Source organism: Leuresthes tenuis, unplaced genomic scaffold, assembly GCF_036924035.1.
Source record: "Leuresthes tenuis unplaced genomic scaffold, fLeuTen1.0.hap1 SCAF_2, whole genome shotgun sequence".
In the NCBI taxonomy this organism is placed as follows: Eukaryota; Metazoa; Chordata; class Actinopteri; order Atheriniformes; family Atherinopsidae; genus Leuresthes; species Leuresthes tenuis.
In genome coordinates this window covers 42,752,037-42,768,170 of record NW_027325356.1, presented here as the reverse complement: position 1 = coordinate 42,768,170, position 16,134 = coordinate 42,752,037, and the positions used below count along the sequence as shown (strand labels likewise).

Here is a 16,134-nt window from a genome sequence, read left to right as displayed (position 1 = left end):
TTCTGTGGTCAGATGGATCAGAACGTGAAATTTTGTTTGGAAATCATGGCCGCTGCGTCCTCCAGACTAAAGAGGAGAGGGACCATCCAGCTTGTTATCAGCTCTCAGTTCAAAAGCCTGCATCTCTGATGGTATTAGGGTAGGGGGGTTGGGACCTGCACATCTGGAAAGGTCCAATCAATGCTGAAAGATATGTACAGGTTTTAGAGCAACATCTGCTCCCATCCAGATAAGGTCTTCTTCAGGGAAGGCCTTGCATATTTCAGCAGGACAAAGTTAAACCACATCCTGCATCTATTCCAACAGCATGGCTCTATAGTGGAAGAGTCCAGCTGCTGGACTGACCTGCCTGCAGTCCAGAACTTTCACCACCTGAAAACATTTACAATACAACAGAGAAGACCCAGGAATCCTCTATCAGACAGGAATGGGACAACATTCCTCTCCCAAAGGTCCAGCAGCTGGTCTCCTCAGTTCCAGATGTTTTTAAAAGAAGAGGGGATGCTACACAGTGGGAAACACGGACTTGTCCTAACTGTTTTGAGATGTGTTGCTGCCATCAGATTCAAGATGAGCAAATATTTTTCATGAAATAGTAAAATGTGTCATTTTCAACATTCGATATGCTTTCTGTTGTAAATAAAATGTTGGTTTATGTAAATCATTTTTACATGGTGGAAACTGAAATCTCAATGACAGAAAAAATATTCATTTTTAAATCAACATTGAAAGCTATTGCCAGGTGACATCATAATTTTGATTACCAAAAAAATAGCTTCAGTCACATGTTGGTCTTGTATGGAGTCTAAATCTATCCAATTACATGATCAGATCAATGTGCACTAGATTCAGCTTACTGTTGGAGCTTTGCTTTCAAGGTCACACCCTCCAGCGATACTGAAGCCCAGTCCAGCTCCCTCCTCTTTATGCAAAATGACAACATGGATGTCCAGTAGTTGCTGAGGAGAGCGAAGCAGAGTTACTACAACAGTTAACGTAATCATTATGTCATGAGTCAGATTACATTTCTTACTAACTTGTTTCTATGATGGGAGATTTCTGGATCATACTTTCAAGTGAAATCCTTCAAAAAATTGATTGAAGTCTGTGGACCAAAGAGTCCAAAACACAAAAATATTGATCTTGTTGACAATAGAATTACAAAGAAGTTGCTCACTGTTTTATTGACACCATCAGCAATTTGGTTTGGTAATCAGTTTATTTGCAAGATGCTCACGAGTAGCATGTTTGATGACAACAAATACTGTTAGGCATTGCAGTTTGAAGTAGCATTACAACCCAAAGACGAAGACAGAGATGAACACCACAACTAGCAGAGTCTGTGCTTGTTCTGTTGGATCTCAGTGCTGCATTTGATACGATCGATCACAGCATTCTGTTACAGAGACTTGAACATGTTATTGGGATTAAAGGAACTGCATTAGGCTGGTTTAAGTCATATTTATCTGATAGATTCTAGTTTGTTCTTGTAAATGAAGAATCTTCCTCACACACCAGAGTAAGTCCTCAGGGTTCTGTGTTTGGACCAATTCTTTTTACTTCATACATGCTTCCATTAGGTAACATTATCAGACAGCATGGCATAAATTTCCATTGCTATGCTGATGATACTCAGCTTTAAATGTTAAATGGACTTTACTTGTATAGCACTTTTCTAGTCTAACTGACCACTCAAAGCACTTCTAACAATACAAGCTGTACTTATCTATGAAACCAGATGAAATCAATAGGTTGGTCAGACTACAAGCCTGTCTTAAAGACATAAAGACCTGGATGACTCAGAACTGTTTGCTTCTAAATTAAGACAAAACTGAAGTCATTGTCTTTGAAAATACCTAGCTATATAGTTACTCTAGATGGTATTTCCTTGGCTTCTTGTACTATAGTGAGGAACCTTGGAGTTATTTCTGACCAAGATCTGTCCTTTGACTTCCATATAAAACTGGTTTCTAGGACTGCCTTCTTTCACCTTCGTAATCTTGTTAAAATCAGGAACATCCTGTCTCAGATTGATGCCAAAAAAACTGCTCCATGTATTTGTTACTTTAAGACTGGACTACTGTTATTCAGTTCAGCGACCTAAACTTCTCTTTATGTGCTTGGCCAGCAGGTGGTATTTGAGACTTGACGTACTACGGTGGTAACTCAGTTCACATCGACAGTAAATACAAATTACTTTATACTTGTCAAATGAACCATCTGGCAGGACTTTAAAGCTAAACTTCCCATTTAAGAGACACTTTTGTGTCTCCATTTCTGCTTCTCAATTAGAACACTGATGTTCGCAAGCTCGCCAGCCTAAAGTTATTTCTGCATCACCCCCTGAAACTACAGGGCGGACCGAAGGTCACAGATCGTGCATGCTTACATTAATCGTGCATAAAAAAAAAATAGTGCTGTTAAAAAAAGAATTGCATTAATGCTTCATTATCACATGAACTTTGACAGCCCTAATATATATATTAATGAAACTGAATTGAATTGAATTAAATTATATAATATGGACAGACCTCTGTTGTCACTTGAAAATCTACCTCTATTTTTAGATTTCATGTAAAATCCATCTGTGTGCTTTGTGTTTGTATTTGACTAATTGCAATCTTATACTCACAAATATTGTTATCCTACCACTCATGAGAATCCTCATGACTAATTTCAGGACGATCATCATTCTTAGCAGGAATTGAGTTATCTGCAGCTTAGACATTACAAAAGCATGTGATGTATTTTGCTGCACACACTGTTCATGATTCGAATGCTTTAAGATTTTGTTTGATCTCTTTTCAAATCAAAATTCTGTGACCATTGATTTAATCTTGCTTGGCAGCTTGCTGACAACATTGCATTCCAGAGTTAACTTATTATCAGACTCATCTTCCACTCTTTACTAGTAGCCAGTTTTGACTTTCACCTCCACCACCTGTAGTTTTTTTGCAGTGAGCCTTGTGCTGCTTTCTCTTTTTCAAACACATTTTGTCCCTATGTCCAGAGATTAATTCAAAACATGGAAAATCGTCTCTAAATGGTCTCTACTACCTATGCTTTATGTGACAGGTAGACTACAGTAACTAGTCAAATGTAAAGCCCTTTTTGATTTTAATCTGAGAAATATTCAACATGAATGAATTTTTTAAACACTCTTCTGGGAACTGGGAGGACTATTTATACAATTACTTTTGCACATTATGGATTGCTTCTAAAACCATGACTGTTCAATTAGATGTAATTTTCTTTTCTTTTAATCAGTCCATGTTCTTACCTTCTTTTTTTTCTATTTGAACTAATCATATATAACTATATAGCTCTTGCCATTTAGTTAAAGCTAAGGTCCAAGTTTAAGAACTTCTCTAGAAAATGTATGAAATTGGTGAATTTGAGTTGTACTGGAAAATTCTATTTTTTGATTTACCTTGAGTGTCTCATCATCTATAGCTTTAACTTCCAGGATCATCTTCTGTATTTCATGTGAAGGGATGAGTGAGATGACTGAGTGAGCAGAAGTGTAAGTGAGAGCTTCCTCAGATTCCATCTCCCCTCGTTCAATGGTACATTCCCTAAGTGTGGCCAAGCTGCGTTTGAAAGAACAGGCACACAGAGGAGAGAAGGGGTCATGTTAGTCTCCCAACTCTAAGCACTGTGCATAACAGCAGTATATGAATGTGCTGTATTTAACACCAATATAAAACAGGCTCTGATTTAAATAAAAAAAAAATCCATCATAAACATCTAAATCTCTTTGTGTAAGTGTCACCTGACAGAGAATGCTTTGTTAGTACTGTCCTGGTCCAGCTCAGACTCTTGAAGGTTACTGACATTTTCACTTGAAAGGTCCTGCATATTTTGGAAGTGAGTCTTGCCATGGCAGGAAACAGGTAGTGAGCGCATTAATGCTTGTGAAACCTGGAAAAAAAATCACATTACAACAGTTAGAATATTTGCATCATTTGACAAAAGGACTGAAAGAAAGCATCAATGCACGTGGAGTTTTCACCTGAAAGGGAGACAAGACAGAAGATCAACAAAACAAAAAAAAACTTACAAACATACAAATGTAACCCCCTCAATCATGACTTGTAATCCACCACGTGTGTAATTATGTATTTATTTGTTGAGAGATGTTACTTTGAATGTGTTTGCACAATTTTTTTTTCTTATTTTGTTATAGTGGACTTTTATTGGCTTAAACCTCTGTGCAAACAAGACATAAGCCAATGAAATTGCATGAGTATGTGGACTATAACAACATAAAGATCAGGTCAAATAATTATTCCCTCTTCCTTGTACATTAATTCAGGCCCTGTGGAAGGACACAGTGCCATATAAAACTCTGTGAAACACTTAGTTAACAATGTTGTATTCTGAACATTAATTGCCTTGTGCAGCATTTGGCAGCAGTTTATCTTTCCTTTTCTGAACAAGCTTGAGTTGTTAAGCTGGGGTGGTTGTGTGGTGAAGTTTAAATGCTGCATATGCAAACAGATACCACTATGCATACCTTTAAGGCCAGCTTCAAACTAGTTGTGTTTTTGCAAAGAACTTTATGATTTTCTTGGAAGTCTCTGCCAAGACACAACCTGAACTGCAGCTGTATACCTTCTAGAGTTTTGGTGTAGTCTAAATTATTTAAAGCACACAACTGTCAGTGAGAAGGCTATATTAAGACTAAAGTAGAATAGATTGGATTATGATTGTATTACAGTGCCTTGAGATGTCTTTTGTTGTGATTTGGCACTATATAAATAGAACTGAATTTAACTGAATTGAATAAATAAAACTGAACTGGCCCTGTGATGGACTGGGGACCGGTCCAGGGTATACCCTGCCTCTCGCCCAATGATGGCTGGGATAGGCTCTAGCCCCCCTCCGACCCTACAGTTGGATTAAGCGGTTATAGAAAATGGATGGATGGATGAATACAACAGTAGTCATGAATACAACTGCATGCAAAGTGTAGAAAAGGCATTCACAAGGCTGAACAACCAAAGTGTTAAATGTGCTTCCTGTACTTATATCACGAATAATTTCTCAAGTCGTCTATCTCAGGCTGAAACATAGGCTAACCTATGTTAGCCTATGTTATGGTTAAGAAGTCTGAGGAGCATAATTTATGATTAATGATAATAGTAACGAGCTGCAGGGGTTGACACCAGCTAGCGGGAGCTAGCATTAGCATTCTCCGTCAGCTCCTGGCTGCAAGGTGATGGGTTTGAGTAGCATTATTTAGTGAATGAAAAGTTTCAGTTGAAATTTTAAACAGCGCAACAACAAAATGGCTGACTCATCACTTTGTGAACTACAAAGTGAACAAACAGACAAACAGAACTTAATGGAAATAAAAGTCCAATTGGAACAGTAAATAAAGTTTAAACAATGTACTTACTTTGCAAACATGTGTTTATATATAGAGTACAAAGTTGAAATTGCCTAAATGCAATAATGAATACTGAACGGTTTCATGTAGAAGTAAATTACAGTTACTTGGAATAGATCAGCACATTGTAAACTTTCTAGCACCTATAATGACTAAAAAGTCCAGTCTATTTAATTCTAAAAAGTAACCAAAAATAAAATAATGAGTAATTCAACATAATGTTTAAAGTCAAGTGTCTAAACAAAAGCAGACAGGGTGTTCCTTCTTTGTATTTGCATAGATGTGAGGACCAACCTGTAAGTTTGTATACATCTAGCTTTTGTCCCATCAAATAGAGTACATTACCCTGGTTTCTTATAGTGTGATGGATTACCTGGTTACTGAAGGCAATGATTTTCCCAAAGTCTCCCTCCTGGGTTCTCAGGAACTGACTCTCAGTTGGTGGAGCAACAATTGGATCTATTCTTTGTTGCTTTCCAGTGCTCTGTCCTCTATTCTGTTCTGAACTATTCTCTACCTCATTTTGTCTGGGCCTCATTGATGTTATAGAAAGTAAGGTGGACTTTGTGGAACTGCTGATTGTGGAACTGCTGATATCCACCTTTTCTAGCTCAGATTTCTGTTGGGATAGTAAGACTTCCCTCTCATCCTGGACTTGAGCCATATTAGAATCATTTATCATGGAGTCGAGATCTGCATGGATGGTGTTAGGGGATAGGAGATCAGTAGAAGACTGAATGGAAGGAAGTTCATTTTCAGAGGACTTGTCTACTGTTTTATGACAACTTTCAAAAGTTGCTGAAGTAATATCAGAGGATGCAGCAAGCATAGCTTTGTTGTTTCCCTGTGTTGTTGACTTATCTAAGTGCAACTCTTTGGGCAATTCCTGTTTGTTCTTCTTATGATCTCCATGTGAGTCTGGATAGGAGGGACAGAGACTGCTGAAATCCTTCTCCAGCACAGAATGGGAAGTGGGAGGTGCAGTAGACCTCTTGTTACTGCCTGTCTCTTGAGACTCTGGACAAGAAAAAGTCTCAAAAGAGTGAATCTTTTGTTTGATTGACATGTTGGCTGCAGCTGAGGCAGATCTGCTCCCAAAGCTCCTGCTGAAACCTGCAGCAATCTTTTGCTCTGATTTAGGTAGCTTAATCTGGTCCTGATCATCTTGTATTTTTCTTAGACTCTGTCGAAACCAAACAGGCTTGGGTGCCACTGGGGGGGGGGTCTTTGATTCTGAAGGATTCTGAGCTGTGTTTTCAGTAGTAATGGTGCATGTAGGATCTGTGGCTGTGGCACTGAGATTAAGAATGTTGTCTTCATCACCCATAGTGGCAGGGTTACTGTGGATGTTGAGAGGCTGTGTGCTGTCTCTAGCGTGGTGATTATGGTGATGGATCTCAGGCAGCACTTCAGGCAAACTGCTTGGATGGCAAACCCAAGGATCTTGAAGCTGGTTTTGAGAAAGTTGAACAATACAAGCCTGTTTTCTCAAAGCTCCTTTCTTTGATTTTGAGCTGAGTACAGTTGAGGAATCCCCTGTTCAAACAATACAGAAGAGAGAAGTGACTATACAATTCAAACATTTTCATAATATTGCAGAATTTGACATAATTTGACTGAAAAGCTGTTTTCGTGTGGAAGAGGAATGTATGTCTGGAGAAAACTGCATGGATGGAAGCAAATCTGGGTGGCATAACATACCCCATCGGCTGCTCACGGCTCTGTCTTTGTCGTCGAAAAAACTATGAAACTTGGCACTAACCCCTCAATACAGAGCCGAGCAATACCCAAATTACTTTTATGTGACCGGTGAACTGTTGTTCTGCAAATTTTGCCAGAACTCTTTTGACAAAGGTACTAATTCACAAGGACTAACTAGTCCTACAGTTTAATTAACTTGTTTAAGTTAAATTTTAAGAAGTTTAAAATGTTTGGTTGTTGTTTCATGACAAATCAGCTAAAGTTTCATTACTTGCAGCTTGTTTTTTTCTATTTGATTTGTGTACATTTTAGTCATTTACATTAAAAACACTGTTTTTGGTAGTAAAATAAGAGTAAAAGGTAAAAAACCGGAATCCCAAAAATTCAAATGGAAAAAACAGAAAATTGGGAAAAAATAAAACAGATTTTATAGGGCCCTAGATATTACCTAAACGCACTTTGAACCAAATAATTGAATTAACTAAATGCATTAATTCAAAGTAATTTCTCATTTTCGGTTTGAGGATATATTATTTGAACTCTAATTCTTAAAATTCCACCATGTTGCCTCTACTTGTATTAAAGTTGAAGAAGTCCAGGAGTTTCATTATGTCAAAGATTAATTTAATCTATTTCACAAACGTTTCTATAATAAATTTCTAACTAATTTGAAACTTTAGCTCTTACATTTTCATGGCTGAAGTTAAGAGATGAGCAAAGCTTGATAATTACAAAGAGGATCAAGCTGAACTTCGAAATGAAAACGTGTCCACATTGGGACAGTTATTGATAATGAAAAGTATTAAAGTACAATTAAGTACTGAATAAAAACAACTTCCTTTTTTCATGGCCAAAGACTGACATTTAACAGGAAATGATTAGAATAATAAGTGTAGAAACAGGGATGTTTCCCATTGTTAAACTATGTTGTGACCAAGACTGAATTGAGTGCCTTTGGACAGTGCATTAAAGTGTTAAAACATAGCACCGCTGTTTCCAGAGAGCGTGCAATAAAAGAATGATATATTGTTGTAAAAGTTTTACACCTGTTCGGCGGGACTGTCATTTACACTTACACCAACCACATTTCAGGGTGACATGATAAAATGTGTGGGAGGAATCTGTTAAAATGTGCAGCCTAAAAAAGGGCCAAAATGCAAATACAAAATGGCCAACTTCCTGTCTGATTTAGCAATAGGCTTCAAAAGGCTGTTTTGTTGGTCTTGAGAGGTTATACTGTACTGAGTCCTTCAATAGTCTTAGTGGACAGTAGAGTTATTTTGCCACACCCAAACAATATTTTCATGGTTTTGTGTTCAGGTCATGGATTTGATCATTTATGCAAAGTTTACTGAATACTGGATGTTGTATCTGTCAGATATGAGGGCTTCCTGTTATATTGTAAAGTATTAAGAATCGTCATGGAAATGTTTGATGAAAAAGCACAATTTTATTAAAGTAGCATCATAAAAGGGTTACACATTTTCTGACAAACTTTCAAGTGTGAGGAATAAACTGTTCAGAAGCTGTAAGTCAAAATCTAGAAAATATCACTTCCTGTTCTCGGTAGGTGGGGCTATGGTGTTTGCAGGATATGTGCAAATAGGTCTGTTCAGGGTGCAACCGTGATTAAACTATTCATTTATGGTTACATTCCGATGATATATAAATCATTCACAATGATTTTTACTTGCAAGGCATGATATTGAAAGGCTTTACTTGCAAGGCTTTGTCTTCCGATCAAAGTTTGAGTGAAAAAGGTCAGAGTACTAAGTCCAAAAAGCGAAACATGGGACTTCCTGTTCTGAGGGGGCGGGAGTTAATGCGTTGACGGAATATTGAGACGTAGACATAGAGACGTGTTCATGAGTAATTCATCTTGTACAATTTGTTGCAGATTAGTTGCTGTATACAAAGTATGCTGGAATATTTTTATCAGTGCATACTTTCTGAAACAATGTGTTAAAATATTGTTTCAGATATTTGACAAGTCAGAAATAAGTTGGCAAAGATTAAGTAAGTATATCCAGTCTTACTGAATATCCACTTATGGTTACTACAGCATTATGAAACCTTTTTTATGGTTATTTTTAGACACACACAAGTTAAACAAACATTGTACTCTGGTTTGAACAGAAAAACCCTGCTGTTATTTGACGCATAAAACTGCAGACATTTTCCAGAATGTGTTGCTGCAATAGTGAGCAAAACAGCAGTCTCACAATAAAACACAATTATAAAATTATTACAATTTCAAAGCTAACGAATAACAAAATTATCACTAAATTTGACAATGCTAAATTTGTTCTGCCACAGTTGTCCAGAAAGGATCAATTTCAAAAGGAATTTCAAATAAATAAATCATACAAAATTTTAACCTCAATATTTATGTTGTAAATGATCCAAAACAACTTTTGCAGCAACACCCACTGATTACCATCACTGCTGCATTTGGACTCCATTACAATACCAAGATTGACTTTTTTACTGATGCAGAGTCAGTCGGCTCTCCAGACTGCATACTACAGTGTTTAGTTGAATCTTGAGGAAATTAAACAGTTGTTAAACAACTTGAAGATTTTTTTCTATGCCCACAAAACTAAAAACTCTCATATAACATGTCTGTGACATAGAAAGATAAAATAGGTGATGACAGAAATAGAAAAAAATCCTGCTTCAAACAGGAAATATAGTCTCAGTTACTTTCCACGGACATGTTAAGAACCACAGCACCATGTTCAGTTTGCTGTCACATTGTTGGAAAAGCTAGTTCAAAAGTTGCTTGTTGATGCTGAAATGGAATGTCATAGCCCTTGTCTCCTACCTGCGTGCTGTTGGTTGTTGGTCCACACTATAGCTTCTCGATGTGTGAAATTGTCTTTTCTCCCCTCTGACTGTTCTCTTATTCGTTCTCCTTCCTGCCTCACAAACAGGAAGTGTTGTATCACAAAAAACTCTCTTGCAGCTACCACAGAGAAGTGCAATCGTGTACATTGCTTCTTTTCAGATATTCATCTGCAGTAGTGTTAACTACTTCTGAGTCACAGTAGTAACAGGCCCATGATCTAGCCCAAAATGCACTGCAAACTGGTACATACTCAGGCTCACAAAGGTATGATAGAAGCAAAATATGCATATGAAGCACAGGAAGCATCACCAGCCACTTTAAAAACTATCTCATGCTACTGCACTGCACATGCACACACATACTGCTTGAAGCCAGAATCATATCTATTGCTATAGTATTACATGCAGCAATCAATTTATTTTGGTTTCATCTTACTTTCTATGAAGGGTTAGGGTTAAATAAATTAATATAAACTGTAACACAAGCCTTCATTAATAATAACATACAATTTACTAATGATCAAAAGATATGCTAACAGCCATACATGAGTCTAAATTATTGGTTGCTCTTTACAAACCATTCAGTTGGCAGTTGCAAATATTAATAAGTTGTCTTAATGGATGTTTATGTTTATGCATTTAGCAGACGCTTTTATCCAAAGCAACTTACAGATAGGGTAAGGGGGTCTTGCCTAAGGACCCCTACTGGAATTAGTACCTTTCATGCTGGGGATATGAACGCAGCTCTCCCACACAGAAGGTGGCAATCATACCACTACACTATCCAGCAGTACTTTTTTACTCTTAATCAAGCCTTTATCTTTAATATAAAAATAGCACCACAAATAAAAGTGTCACAATGGAACACTTTTTTTTTCTGTAACTGTGCTACAATATAAAAAAGGCAAAGCTCAAAGCATGCCATCAGTATCAGAACAGTGTAAGTCATATGCCTTCACATACATTTTTTAAAAGTACCCTTTTGACCTTTAACAAGGCTTTGTATGTGTTGCTGAAGAGCTGCAGGTATGGGAGAAGTGAAGATTTAGTTACATGCTGCTCTTTTCAAAATAAGTAGAAGATTAGTACATTAGTACAAACAGCACCAATGCAGTAAGAGAGACAGTGCAACAGCTCTGCCATCTTTTCTAATATGTGTAAAAGGAACTCAGTGGAAGTTAAAAATACTGTGATGCAAATAAAGCTGACAGCTTCTTCTTTCTCATACACACAGTCACCTTCCTTATATGGACACCAGACTTAAGTATAGGTAATACAGTCTTTCTAGGTAAAGCTGGATCTTATACACAACCGCATACTGTACTTTTATATAAATGCATTCAATTCATATTCTTACACTCTATTACAGGGTTAAGTTTGTTTGTGACCTAGCTCATATGGCAATCTGCATGTGGAGAAGATTAATGATACATAAACAGACAAAACTGAGTGGTAGTTTTCTGAAGATGTAGTCACATTGAGACCATAATTGGACATTATCTGAAAGTGTTTTGTCTGAATGACACCCTGATGGTTTTCCATAATGTTTTGCAATTGCAATCTGACAAATGTGATAAACAAAGACATACCAACCACAAAAGACAACAAAAAAGTCTTCAAAAAACCCATCTTTTGTAATGCAGTTGTTTTTTTCCTGATTTACAGATTTTCAAGTATTTGATTGTGGCATATGTGTGAAATCACTACATCAGTCGATCCATCCATTTTCGATACCTACTTAATTTAATTTAGGATCAGCCTATCCTAGCTACCATTGGGCACTTTTGAATCTCTGATTCTCAGTTTTTCCCACCCAAAGTGGAAATCACAAAAAGCTCTTGTGTTTGTTGTTGTGTATCGTCCACCTGGCCCTTATTCTGAGTTTCTGTCTGAATTCTCAGAGTTTTTATCCCAGTTAGTGCTGAGTACAGATAAAGGCATTGTAGTGGGTGACTTTAATATTCATGTAGATGTTGAAAATGACAGCCTAAATATTAACTTTAATTCTATATTAGACTCTATTGGATTTTCTCAAAGTGTTCACAGACCTACTCACTGCCTTAATCATACCCTTGACCTTGTGCTGACTTATGGCATTGAGAGTGAACAGTTAACAGTGTTCCCTCAAAATCCTGTCTTATCTGACCATTTTTTGGATAAATTTTGAGTTTACTTGAATAGACTATACGGCTTCTGAGAAGAATTCTACATATAGAAGGTGTCTGTCAGAGAATGCTGTAACCAGATTTAAAGAGTTGATTTCATCATCCTTTTCTTCACTGCCATGTGCAGATATGACAGAGGACGGCTACCTAAATTTTACTCCAGTAGAACTTGACTCTCTTGTTGACAGCACTATAGCTTCAATGCGTACAACACTGGACAATGTTGCCCCTCTGAAAAGGAAGGTAATCAGTCAGAAGAGGTTGGCTCCTTGGTATAATTCACAGCTGCTTTAAAGCAGACTGCAAGAAAGCTGGAGAGACAGTGGCGTTCCTCTAATTTAGAAGAGTCTCAATTAGTCTGGAAAGATAGTTTAATAACGTATAAGAAAGCACTTTGTAAAGCTAGAACTGCTTATTATTCATCATTGATAGAAGAGAATAAGAACAATCCCAGGTTTCTTTTCAGCACTGTAGCCAGGCTGACAAAGAGTCCGAGCTCTGTTGAGCCATGTATTCCTTTAACTCTCAGCAGTGATGATTTCATGAGATTCTTCATCAATAAAATTGTTTCTATCAGAGAGAAGATTAATGGAATCCTTCCCACTATTATCACTGATGTATCATCAAGTAGAGCAGCTTTAGAAGTATCTTTAGAACCTGGTTTGTATTTAGACAGCTTCTGCCCGGTTGATCTCTCTGAGCTAACAACAGCAATAGTCTCTTCTAAACCATCAACTTGTATTTTAGACCCAATCCCAACCAGACTGTTCAAGGAGGTTTTCCCCTTAATCAATACTTCCATATTGGATTTGATCAATCGGTCTTTGTTGACAGGATATGTACCGCAGACCTTTAAGGTTGCTGTAATTAAACCTTTACTTAAAAAACCTACTCTTGATTCAGAAGTGTTGGCTAATTATTGACCTATATCCAATCTACCTTTTTGTCTAAAGTTCTTGAAAAAATAGTTGCAGTTCAACTTTGTGATCATTTACATAGAAATAATCTGTTTGAAGAGTTTCAGTCAGGATTCAGAGTGCATCATAGCACAGAAACAGCACTGGTGAAAGTTACCAATGATCTCCTCTTAGCCTCTGATAGCGGACTTGTTTCTGTACTTGTCCTGTTGGATCTCAGTGCTGCATTTGATACGATCGATCACAGCATTCTGTTACAGAGACTTGAACATGTTATTGGGATTAAAGGAACTGCATTAGACTGGTTTAAATCATATTTATGTGAAAGATTCCAGTTTGTTCTTGTAAATTAAGAATCTTCCTCACACATTGGAGTAAGTCATGGAGTTCCTCAGGGTTCTGTGCTTGGACCGATTCTTTTTACTTTGTACATGCTTCCATTAGGTAACATTATTAGACAGCATGGCATAAATTTCCATTGTTATGCTGATGATACTCAGCTGTACTTATCTATGAACCCAGATGAAACCAATAGGTTGGTCCGACTATAAGCCTGTCTTAAAGACATAAAGAGCTGGATAAATTTTCTGCTTCTACATTTAGACAAAACTGAAGTTCTTGTCTTTAGACCTTAGCACTTCAGGATGAAACTGACTGTGTAGTTACTCTGTATGACATTTCCTTGGCTTATAGTACTACAGTGAGGAACCAGTGAGGAGTTGTTTTTGACCAGGATCTGCCTTTGACATATATAAAAGACAGATCTAGGGTTGCCGTCTTTCATGTTCGCAATATTGTCAAATTTAAGAACATCCTTTCTCAGAGTGATGCAGAGAAACTGCTCCATGTATTCGTCACTTCTGGATTGGACAATCTCTGAGAAGCCTCCAGCTGATCCAAAATGCTGCAGCCAGAGTTCTGATGAGAACTAACAGGAGAGATCATGTTTCTCCAGTTTTAGCTTCTCTTAATTGGCTCCCTGTTAAATTCAGAATAGAATTTAAGATTCTTCTCCTCACATATAAAGCTCTTAATGACCGAGCTCCATCGTATCTTAAAGTTGGATATTTCCCCAACAGAGCACTTTGCTCTCAGGCTGCAGGTTTACTTGTTGTTCCCAGAGTTTCTAAAATTATAATTATTAGTTATCAGGCCCCTCTCTGTGGAACCAGCTGCCAGTTTGGGTTCAGAAAGCAGATACCCTCTCTACCGTTAAGATCAGGCTTAAAACTGTCCCGTCTTTGGGTTTTGATTCATGTCTTGTCTCGTCATTTCCTGTTTTATTTTGAAATATTAACTTCCCTCTCGTTTCAGGTACCTTGCTCTTCCTCCCGTGTCAAGTATTTTTTCTGAACTCTCAAACAAGTCAAAGACAGTCAGGCATTTGCTATTGTCTGGTCTCCTCTTCATTCTCTTTCTCCCTTTTCCCTTGTGTCTTCTGAGAAAAAAAAACTTTTTTATTATGGCAAAGGTGTCTAATGATTATACACCCCATATACAGAGGCTATAGTCCTCGCTGAAGTTGGCCCTGGTTTAAGTACTGCAAACCAATGTGTTCGGTATAAAACAGTATTACGGGGGGGGGGGGGGGGGGGGGGATACCTGGCAGTCAGTGTGGGATGACACGTCCAGTCCCTCATCTCTAACTGGGGATTCTCTACTTGAGCCACTGGAGTCACCATTACCCTCCTCACTAGCCACATCCTGAGGCCAGCAGTGTTGGCGAGGACCAGCATGTACTCTGCAGGTGGGCTACACATACATGTAAACAAAAATCTTTAATTAAGTTGTCTGTGATCTTACAAACAGTAAGATCACAAATTATATGTTAATTATTGTACTGTCTCCCTCTGAGATCTATATCACAAAAAAATTTTTCTTCAGCATTGCTATCTGGTACACAGCTTAGGATGAAGTTTTCCTAAACCTGTCCATTTGCTTTTCACACCATGTATTTCAGAATGAAGGCTGACTGACTTGTTATTTATCACATATTACTGAGTGGACCCCGAGAAGACATACAACTTTAAGATGTTTAGAAAGTGGAGAGGTAAATTTACAAATTCTCAAAGAGTTTAAAGATAGTAAAACTGAATCTTCAGTCCATCTCACTGAGGTTGATAAACTCTCAAACTACACAGTCTTCTTTGCTTAATTTTTAAGTAGTTATTGTGACATTTACAATAGTTGTACTTTTTTGGGTTTTATATAGATTAACCATTTTTCTCCCCTTATCTAATTTTTTAATCTGATGACACTTGATTCCTTTGCTTGACTCTTCTATTTGCATCTTAGTCCCTTCAATCAACAATATGAGCAGAGGAGTTGAAGACAGCCATAACGAGAGAGAAGAGGCAAGGTGAGAGGCATTACACAAAAAGAGATGCCTGAGAGTCATTTTAAACCAGCTAAATATGATGTGTGACTCCATCTTTCATTATTTAGAGGCAGATAATGTGAACAATTTGAGAGTCACAAGCAGGGGGACAGAGAAAAGAGTCGAGGAGGCCAATAGTAGAGATATAAAATGAGCCGACACACTCTTCCTTGCAGCTATTCTAGTTTTTCCAAATACGCTGCTTGCACATTGCATGGCAGGTTACAAAAAACAAGAGTTAAGCTACGACTGTAACATACATTTTAGTGCATGCCATTGGTAACAAGAGGGAAAATGGCAATCATAAACCAAACATTAGGCTCTACCACACTAACACCACTTAGAGAGAAAGGAAGAGAAAGAAGGAAAGATGTTAGTTTGAATGTATAATCAGAAGGAAACATGAAAGGGAGAAAAGATGGATGGATGTGATACCTTGTTGCCACTGTGGACCAGATTCAGGGCCTGCTGAATGGACAGCTTTGCAGCAGCAGAGTTGTAGGGGACATTATAATCTTCATCTGGATACATAAGCACTGACCGTCTGTTTTCAGACCATAACTCTGTAACAGACTACAAGACAGAAAACCTTATCAAAAGAGCTATACATCAACATTCTCACACGTGGTGTAGTTTCTCACTCATATTACTACTTCTTCTTGGTGCTGAGACAAGACGTTTCACCTCTCATCCAAAAGGCCTCTTTAGTTCTAAATTAGTTGGTGGGAAAATTCG

At 37.6% G+C, this 16,134-nt stretch overlaps 1 protein-coding gene across 1 annotated transcript in view; it reads right to left on the bottom strand.

The window, feature by feature from the left end:
• il16 (interleukin 16) overlaps window positions 1-16,134 on the bottom strand; it is a 113,946-nt gene that overhangs the window by 1,465 nt on the left and 96,347 nt on the right. Inside the window, exons 19-25 of the mRNA XM_072381322.1 lie at window positions 15,835-15,972; window positions 14,625-14,774; window positions 9,918-10,011; window positions 5,766-6,928; window positions 3,773-3,921; window positions 3,431-3,590; window positions 858-959 (exon numbers count right to left, since the gene is read on the bottom strand). Coding sequence (XP_072237423.1) covers window positions 858-959; window positions 3,431-3,590; window positions 3,773-3,921; window positions 5,766-6,928; window positions 9,918-10,011; window positions 14,625-14,774; window positions 15,835-15,972 — 1,956 coding nt within the window. The remainder of the gene's footprint in view (window positions 1-857; window positions 960-3,430; window positions 3,591-3,772; window positions 3,922-5,765; window positions 6,929-9,917; window positions 10,012-14,624; window positions 14,775-15,834; window positions 15,973-16,134) is intronic.